General features: G+C 42.9%; 1 protein-coding gene across 2 annotated transcripts; it reads left to right on the top strand.

Annotated features, from left to right (window-relative positions):
• The first annotated feature begins 834 nt into the window (after window positions 1-834).
• LOC140104071 (DNA damage-regulated autophagy modulator protein 1-like) lies at window positions 835-4,619 on the top strand. 2 transcript variants are annotated; one of them, XR_011850238.1, is made up of 8 exons: window positions 835-994; window positions 1,161-1,228; window positions 1,668-1,810; window positions 2,034-2,205; window positions 2,512-2,567; window positions 2,845-2,931; window positions 3,037-3,202; window positions 4,276-4,619. XR_011850238.1 is itself a non-coding variant. In XM_072127423.1 (7 exons), the coding sequence occupies exons 1-7, from the start codon at window positions 873-875 to the stop codon at window positions 4,336-4,338; spliced, it is 711 nt and encodes a 236-aa protein (XP_071983524.1). In that variant the 5' UTR covers window positions 835-872; the 3' UTR covers window positions 4,339-4,619. The 2 variants fall into 2 exon arrangements, 1 of the variants encoding a protein (XP_071983524.1); XM_072127423.1 differs by lacking the exon at window positions 3,037-3,202.
• The last annotated feature ends 5,268 nt before the right edge of the window (window positions 4,620-9,887 follow it).

The raw sequence follows: 9,887 nt of genomic DNA, 5'->3' as shown, positions 1-9,887 counted from the left end.
TTCCAGGGGACGGCCAGCACCAATCATTGGTGCGCTGGCCCGGGACTGGAGCAAGGACGGGTACGTGATGCCGGTGCGGGGCATGGGTGAGCCCACAACCTGTGATAAGGGTTGTGGAAGCACCGTGACAGTGGAGCTTATTTACTAAGCTGCATTTTTGTCAAGTTTCCCAACTTTTCGGGGATCGCGCCGGGGATTGTGTCGCACGCAATTGGATTGAGTCGCAATCGCACCTGCTTTTATGCGACACAAATCGGGGGGTTAATGCAAAACTTTATAAATTAAAAAAATATAGTCCAAACTTTCAATGCCCAGCAGATTTATGTGCAATATTTTAAACATGTAAAGCAGGTGAAATAATCTCAAATAACATGTTAAAACAGAGTCCATAAAAAAAAAAATCCCACCTCTGCACCTTCCTTGGACCAGGTGAAGATTTGCACCTAAAAAGTCACAAAAGTAAGCCAAAACAGTGATACATAAGTGAAAAGTCGCACGAAATGTCTGGAAAATAAAGATAAATACGACACTGCACAAGGTGCACACAAAGGTAGTAATTGAGAAACGACAACAAAAGTCGCAGTGAAGTCATAAAAAAGCAAAAAGTCTCAAAACTCTAGGCAGAAATATGGATACTTGTCCTCTTTGAGAGCAATGAGACTATGTTTCTCTCTGCCACAATTACTTTGTACATGTTATTGAGAAATCTAAAAGAAGCATCCTGATTGGTTGAGCAGACCTTTGTGACATCATCACTTGTCTGTGATGTCATAAACAGCCAGGAGGTAACATTCCAGTGACAGACAGCCAGACTTCATTTCTGTGGATGACACAGAGCGATTAGTTGTGTATCGGTGACTCTCCTGCATACTATGGAGTTTAGAGGATTGGGGTTCGTCCCCCTCTTCATTGCCTTTTGGTGTACGGCCTGGGTTGCGGTCAGCTACACCCTGACTGTTATCTATGGCCATGCCCCCCTGCTGATGTACATCAGGTAAGATGGAGAAACACAAGACGCTCATATCACTTATTACAGTTATACATCTATAATTTTACCCTCTGTCCTATAGATTATAATATACAGAAAATTCAGATTATACAATTTGATACATTCCCCATATAATTTACATTTGACCCTCTTTCTTTTTTTCATTTTACAGCGATACAGGAAATTATTATCCTGAAAACATCACATTTAAAATCGGATTCCTTGGGATGTCCAATGCCAGTAAGTCAATTTCATAGAAATGTATGATAATATGTGTTTACTGCTGCTGATAACAGGTTATAAGATAATTCTGGCCTAAAACTTACCATCTCAGTATTAAGGCAGCAAGAAGTTTTCGAGTGTGACATTTCCTGAGGACCTCATAGAAAAAGTTGTGGTTGCTAAGTAAGTGTATCCTTAGCAACCAGTATCAAAAAGAGCTCAGACTTGGTCACACAATGCAGTTTCTTATGCCAATCTGTAATAACAATCAGAAATAAGAAATAAAGTGATTTAGACATGTTTTTAATTGTTATTGATAATAATGGGCCAGATAAGACTATGCAGGTAAATGGAATGGTCCATCATGGAAGGTTCCATTTGTCTGGTTTAGGGTCGGATCACTAGGTTGTCTTATAATTTTGAGATGGTTTATTCTGATCATTGGCTCTTTTTTCAGATCTGTTTCTGGCGTTGCTCCAGTATAATTTCATCCTGCTTCATGCTGAGGCCTTTGGAGCTCGTCAGCCCATGATACAGAGGATCCTGCTGGCGATGGGAATAACATCCTGTATTGGCACCGCTGTGTTGGCTATGTTTGAGGTAAGTTATTAAAGATTGTAAGTGTAAGGGTGCCTGTGGTGTTTATTAATTGTTGGGACACACCAGTATAGAATATAGGACACCTGTATATAGGACATCTGTATGTTCTACCATGTACCAGGTGGGCTGGAAGTGTATTGTCCTGAGTATATAGTATTGTCTATTTCCACCGCTCCCATAGAGTTGTGGAGTTTCGTCTAACTCATGTCTGTTTATTATATAGACCGATTTTTATCCAGTGACGCATCGTGTAGGAGCATTCTTCGCCTTTGCTTGTGGCTGCGTTTACAACCTGTGGCAGGCCATACTACTCTGCGAAGTTCCTGGAATCCGCAGAGCCATCTGCCATATAAGAATGGTGTCCAGCGCAATGGCCTTCATCGGTGTTATTACCTGTATCCTTTCTATACTAAATACAATCACATGAAATCCGCCCGTCCTTTGTAATCAGACTTAGTTAGAAAACTATTTCTGGTCACTTCTATGATGTTAGCCGTCAGATGGTGACCTGCTGCTACAACAAGGCGACATTGTTGAACTTTTTACAAACTGAAAAGAAATCTGCGGTGCTGCCTTGTGTTATATATCATATATTATTATATATCCTGCGGCCCACAATAAGGAGGTCCCTCATAAAATGTAGTAAATGCTATAAAACACATGACTATCTTATGTTACTTTCCTGAATTATAATTCATCAGTCATTGGATGTCGGGTATCAGTGTTCACCAAGCTGTGCATTGGGGACTATGAGAAGGTAAGTCCTGTACATTTCTATAAACATCACCTGGATTCAATCTTATTATTAAGAAATATGTTTTATTGGACACATTCTAGCAGTTCTATGGGACAGCAAAGGGAACACTAACTTATCATATCATCATTGGGGGCCATGATATCCATATTATCACATAACCAGTTATCTCTATGTGGCATGGCCACCAGTCACAGGACTCCATGGAATGCAGTAAAAATTTATTCTAAAGTTATTGTTATATTCAATTTTTTTTACTATTAATATGATTTCTCTACAGATCATTGAAATAATTTCCATCAGCACAGAATGGTTGATGCTGCTCCTCATCCTGATACAGCTAGTTACCTGCTTTCAGCCTATGCAGGTCAGTTGACGCTCACCTTACTTACTATTTCCTCTCTTACTATAATAACATTATTATTGTTATGTACAATCCTCGGGCTTATAATAAGGATTTCTTTTTCTTTAGCAATTGTCATTGACAGTGTCCTGGAAAGGCTACACCATCTGCAAAAGAGAGAACCAGGACTCTGCAGTGTAACCACATGGGCTGTGAACTGGACACCCAGCAAATAGCGCGGTAACACCCTGAGGCTTGTGTAATGATGTCTGTGATGGATAAAATCACAGAAAAGGTAAGTATGATGTCCATATATCAATATAGCAGAGATTACCATATATACATATTTATAAGCCAAGATTTTCAGCTCAATTTTTGAGCTAAAAAATACCGACTTGGTTTATACACAAGTCAGTGTAATATCGGACCTTCATATGGGTGATAAGTCAGGGTCCTCCGATTGTATGTGTACACATATACACACTGTGACAGTCAGTGGTGCGGAGGCCCCTGTCTGGCACCCCGAAATAAAGGCAGCAGTGTGCCCTGAACAAGATTAGCTCTCCTAGGCTGTCACAGTATATAACTGTCTGTGACAGTCTATGAAAGTTGACCTACTAGTGGAAAAGGGGTTTATATTTATTATATGGAGTGATACAGAAGCAGTTAATTTAACCACTGTTGCTCCCATAGAAAACCTCCTCCTCCAAACCTCCTCACCTGCTGGGTGCCAGCCTCATGCTCTCCGTGTATCCTCTGAGGCCATTTGAAGCAGTCTCCATTATAACTCCATGCCATATTTTGGCAAGTCAAGCATTTTCCTATCCTTCCTTGGTTGGTACTGGCACTGATTAGTAATAAAAAAGTGATCAAAGGTCATACAGTCCCTAAAATGGTAGCACTGAAAACGACATCTCAGCCTGCAAAGTATGACACCTAAAATAGCTCCATATACCAAAGTATAAACACTTATCCTACTGATGTCTGTAGTTATATTGGTACCGGTATCTATTTTTTTATTTTTGAAACTTACCAGTAGCTGTGGCATTTTCCATCATAGGCTTATACTCGAGTCAATAGGTTTTTTCACAGTTTTTTGCGGTAAAAGTGTATACCTCTGTTTTATTCGAGTCAACTTATACTCAATTATATACGTTACTTTGTCATTTATGCTCATCACAAAATTGTGTACTTCATATCCCAGCAGAGTAATACTGCGCCATCCAGAAGAGTTGTGTCCAATCACTGAACTCCCAACTTAAGACAGAATAGAGTCAATCTCATACATTATACTTTGTAAATTGTATTCTGCAAATATATACTTACTTCACACTCAATCATAGTCCATTATCTTTTTATGTTTTGCAGATTACTATTCCAGAGCGGGATCTTCAGATGCAAGTGATTACGCTACCATCGATAACATCATGACCACCATGTAAGGATCACTTGACCCGCACTTCAAGAAGCAGATTCTGGGCCCGGTCTCTGTCCTCACAAATCGCCATCCATTGCCCAAGGGAAGGGCAGTCCTTCAGCCATGGTTCCCTAGAGGTTTCCTCCACTGGGGGTTTTTCCTCTCCTGAGTTGCTGAAGGACAACTTTTTGTGAGTCAGAGACCCATCATCACCATCTACAGGGCCACAGGATTACTGCTCGGACTTCTCATAACAACCTCTACATATAAAACCTATAATAATGTAGTTAATAAAGAAGTCAGTTTATATCATCAATCTGTGTATCTTTGTCTCTGCACATTATAGAAGTGTTAGGTCCATACATTACATGTGTAGTTTGGGATCTTAGGGCTTTGCCTTAATCTCTTAACGCCAGGGCACTTTTTCATTTTTACGTTTTCATTTTTCACTCCCCACCTTCAAAAATCTATAACTTTTTATTTTTACATGTAAAGAGTTGTGTGAAGGCTTGTTTTCTGTGTAAAAAATTACACTTCATAGTGGCAGTATTTAATATTCTATGCCGTGTACTGGGAAGTGGGAAAAAAATTTCAAATACAGTGAAATTTGTGAAAAAACGAATCTTTCGCCTTTTTCTTGTGGGATTAGATTAGACAGCATTCATGGTGCACCCCAAATGACAGGTCTACTTTATTTGTGTGATCACTTTTTATAGAATTTTTTTATATTTTTCAAAATGGAAAAAAAGTGCCATTTTTGACTTTGGGAGTTATAGTTAATGGGCCCGTTGGAGGGGATAGGCCGGGGCCGAGGCTGTAAGTGGTAGAATAATGAACAGTGGAGGCCGCGGTCCGGGCCGCTGTCATAAATATGCTGTTGGCATATTAATTGATATCGGGGGTCCATCCAGGTTTCATAGTGCAGATTTGAGATGTATCGGAGCTGTGCTCCGGAACTGCTGAAAGCCAAGGCAGAGAAGGAAGTGATACACACGGACACTTCCGGCTCTGTCACACAGTTTACTGAAGTAGTGTGGGACAGTGACTTCATTACCCTGCCAGTGCTTTGCCACATTACTTATGTGCAGAAGAGTGAAAAAGCCGGGAGGTACATGGAAGAGTGCCTCTGTGAACCGGACTGGTTCCAGCTGGAATGTATATACCCCAGGGCCAGCGCCACCAACTGGCAAACCCAGGCAAGTGCCGGGACCCACAGCTGCTGGAAGGGCCCACTTGTGGCCACATCTCCGTCCCCAGCAGCCTAGCTGTGCCAGGCGCAAGCTCCGTATAGTGGCACCCCGTGCACAGCAATCCATGGAGTGAGGAGGGCTGCATATAAAGGGAAGTGAGGGGAATACATATAATCCATGTGAGGGAGGGGGGCTGCATATAATTAATCTATGGGTGGTGAGGGGGGGCCTGGGCTGCATATAATAAATCCATGGGGAAGAGGCGGTTGCATTTAATCTTTGGGGGGTGAGTGGGCTGTATATAATTAATCCATGGGAAGAGGAGGCTGTATATAATGAATCCAATTACGCTATTTGAGTTTAATGCAAAAGAGCCCATTAAGGCTCTGTCGCTCAAGGGCCCACTGAAGTGGAGGCTGCTGTCATTGGCCATTTTTATTGAGTGGAGGCTGCTACTGTCAATCTTTTTTTTGAGTGGAGGCTGCTGTTGGTCATTTTGATTGAGTGGAGGCTGCTGCTGTTGGTCATTTTGATTGAGTGGAGGCTGCTGCTGTTGGTCATTTTTATTGAGTGGAGGCTGCTGCTGCTGTCGATCATCTTTATTGAGTGGAGGCTGCTGCTGTTGGTCATTTTTATTGAGTGGAGGCTGCTGGACATCTTATAAATAAGTGAAGACTGCTGCTGGACATTTTGAATGGAGGCTGCTGTGTGGGAAGGCTGTGTGATGTGTGGGAAGGGGGTGGCAGCATGATGGGGGCCCTGATCCAAAGTTCACATTTCAGTGAATGGAGGCTGCTGCTGCACATTTCAGTGAATGGAGGCTGCTGCTACACATTTCAGTGAATGGAGGCTGCTGCTGCACATTTCCATGAATGGAGGCTTCTCCTGGACGTTTTGGTGAATGGAGGCTTCTGCTGGACATCTTATTAATGAGTTAAGGCTTCTGCTGGACATTTTGAATGGAGATTGCTGTCTTATTTATTGAGTGGAGGATGCTTTTGTCGGTCATTTTTATGGAGTAGAGGCTGCTGTCGGTCATTTTTATTAAATGGAGGCGGCTATCGGTCAATTTTATTGAGTGGTGGCTGCTGTTGGTTATTTTAATTGAGTGGAGGCTGCTGCTGTCAATCATTTTATTGAGTGGAGGCTGCTGATGTCATTCATTTTCATTGAGTGGAGGCTGCTTCTGTCAATCCTTTTATTGGGTGGAGGCTACTATTGGGGCACTTTTTTTAAGTGGAGGCTGCTATCGGGGCACTTTTTTTGAGTGGAAGCTGCTGTTGTCGGTCATTTTTATTGAGTTGAGGCTACTGCTGGGCATCTAATTATTGAGTGAAGGCTGCTGCTGGACATTTTGAATGGAGGTTTCTGTGTGAGAAGTCTGTGTGATGGGTGGGAAGGGGGTGGCAGCATGATGGGGGCCCTGATCCATAGTTCACATTGGGGCCCCCTGCTGTCCTGTTACATCACTGTAAAGGCTCATATTATTCCAGACTACACAAGAGTGGGTTATTTTGGTGACAGGCACATGGATTTCTGTAGAAATATTTGATACAAGACTGTCCCATGTGAACAGAGGTTACAAAGCTCTTCAGTCTCATTAGCATACCCACCTCCCCTATGACATTTATGCTAATGTGGGCATTGAAAATAACATTGAAAATCCTCCAATATTGGTTTTGCTCAGTAAAATTGAGCAAAGATAAGAAAAACGATACAAATGAGGTATCACCGTAATCGTATTGAACCAGAGCATAAAGATAAAAAATTATTTTTATGTTACTCTGAGTGGGGGGAAAAAAGTGCTAAAAATCCAAAATAAAAATTGATGATTTTGTTTGTGTCCCCCTTGAAATAGTTAATAAAATCTCATGAATAAGGTATAGACCCCCCAAAATTAATAATCTATACATTGTAACTAGAGATGAGCGAGCACTAAAATGCTCAGGTACTCGTTATTCGAGACAAACTTTTCCCGATGCTCGAGTGCTCGAATAACGAACCCCATTGAAGTCAATGGGAGACTCGAGCATTTTTCAAGGGGACCAATGGTCTGCACAGGGAAGCTTGGCCAAACACCTGGGAACCTCAGAAAAGGATAGAAACACCACGGAAATGGACAGGAAACAGCAGGGGCAGCATGCATGGATGCCTCTGAGGCTGCTTAATCGCACCATTATGCCAAAATTATGGGCAACAGCATGGCCATGGCAGAGTGTCAGAATGAGGCTAGATAGCATCTAAAACATCCAATAATTGACCCTGACACTATAGGGGACGGCATGCAGAGGCAGCGGCAGGCTAGAGAATGTCATGGCGACATACCCTAAATGGACTCAGGTTTCACCAAAGGAGGTGAGCAAGAAGCTCTGAAATGATTTCCTATGTGAACAAAAGGTTGACGGTATATTTAGTCAAAAACACAGCATGGTGGCGACGTAGTGACCAAGTTCCATAACGTATCTGGTGAAACACCCGAAAAATGAGCCTGACACAGCTCGTTTGATAAAGGGACGACATGGGGAGGCAGCCATGGAGACGACTTCCATGATTAAGAGTGACTGCTGGGGCATCCATATTGCTTCTATGATTGAAACTTCAGGTCTCCAGCATGGCGGTGACAGATGGGCCGAGTTCCACTATGTATCTGGTGAAACACCTGAAAATTCTGCCTGACACAGCTCGTTTGATAAGGGGATGATGTGCTGCATATCCTCTCGTGCTCCAGCATCTGGGGTATAGACAGTTGAAATGAGACATTGGTGGACGCTGTGGAGGATCGTGGAGGCGAAATGGACAGGAAACAGCAGGGGCAGCATGTATGGATGCCTCTGAGGCTGCCTAATCTTGGGATGGAGCTGGCGGTCCACTGCCAGGCGAGCTTTCGCCTGTCCAAGCCCCTGTCTCTCGGCTCCTCCCCACCCAAAATGGGCCTGGGGGCCAGAAGCGTTTACTTTGAAAAAATTATAATTTTCACAGCAGGTGGGGTCATTTGAATATTTCACCTAGGAATAATGGAATAGCATAGTGGTTCTATTTTTAATTGTTTTTCGGAAATGGTTCCATGATTAGGAGCGACAGTATGGGGCATCCATATTGCGCTGCTATGATTGCAACTTCAGGTCACCAGCATGGCGGCGACAGATGGGCCGAGTTCCACTATGTATCTGGTGAAACACCTGAAAATTCTGTCTGACACAGCTCGTTTGATAAGGGGACCATGTATGGAGGCAGTGAACTAGTAGTAGATTAAAGGTGCTGCAGTTAAAACTATGTTAGTTGGATCTTGGGATGGAGCTGGCGCTCCGCTGCCAGGCGAGCTTTCGCCAATCCAAGCCCCTGTCTCTAGGCTACTCCCCAAACAGCATTTCTAAGAACCTTTTGTATAAGATCAAGTGTAGTAGCATTCTTATAAGTTTGGGTTATGGCGGGTGAGGGGAATGTAAACAGATGCGCAAGAAGCGCTGAAATAATATCGGTAAATGATAAAAGTTTGCCAGTATATTTTGTGGATTACACAGCAGGGTGGCGACAAAGTTAACAAGTTTGATGTGGAAGCCATGAAAACAACCCAAAATTCTGCCTGACACAGTTCGTTTGATAAGGAGACCATGTATGGAGGCAGCTATATGGACGACTTTTGGAGGCAGCTATGGCGATGACGTGTGAAGGTAGCAATGGAGACAACGTGTGGAGCCAGCTAAAAAGACGACATGTGTAGGCTGCTATGGAGACAATTTAATTTGGATAGTGCCTGTATGTGGCAGTCCAAAAAAGTTTTCAAACCAGAGGAGCAGGTAGGTGGTCCTCCAGAAAAATTAAATAGATTGAGTGCCTGTATGTGGCAGTCCAAAAAAGTTTTCAAACCAGAGGAGCAGGTAGGTGGTCCTCCAGAAAAATTAAATAGATTGAGTGCCTGTATGTGGCAGTCCAAAAAAGTTTTCAAACCAGAGGAGCAGGTAGGTGGTCCTCCAGAAAAATTAAATAGATTGAGTGCCTGTATGTGGCAGTCCAAAAAAGTTTTCAAACCAGAGGAGCAGGTAGGTGGTCCTCCAGAAAAATTAAATAGATTGAGTGCCTGTATGTGGCACTCCCAAAAATTGCTTAAAACAGAGGACCGGGTAGGTGGCCCTCCAGAAAAATTAAATACATAGAGTGCTATAGCTAGAGCCAGTTGGCCCTGGAAAAAAATAGCCAGTTTCCTCTGCTTTAGTGTACAAAGAGGAGGAGAAGGAGGACAATGAGGAGGAGGAGTGCATACATTATTCAGGTTGAGCTTCTTTCACCTGGTGGAGAATGAAAATCCACAGAAATCCAGGCTTTATTCATCTTGATAAGCGTCAGCCTGTCAGCGCTGTCAGTCGACAGGTGTG

The sequence above is a fragment of the Engystomops pustulosus genome, chromosome 10 (genome assembly GCF_040894005.1).
Source record: "Engystomops pustulosus chromosome 10, aEngPut4.maternal, whole genome shotgun sequence".
NCBI classification, from domain to species: domain Eukaryota; kingdom Metazoa; phylum Chordata; class Amphibia; order Anura; family Leptodactylidae; genus Engystomops; species Engystomops pustulosus.
This window is presented reverse-complemented; position numbering and strand designations above follow the sequence as displayed.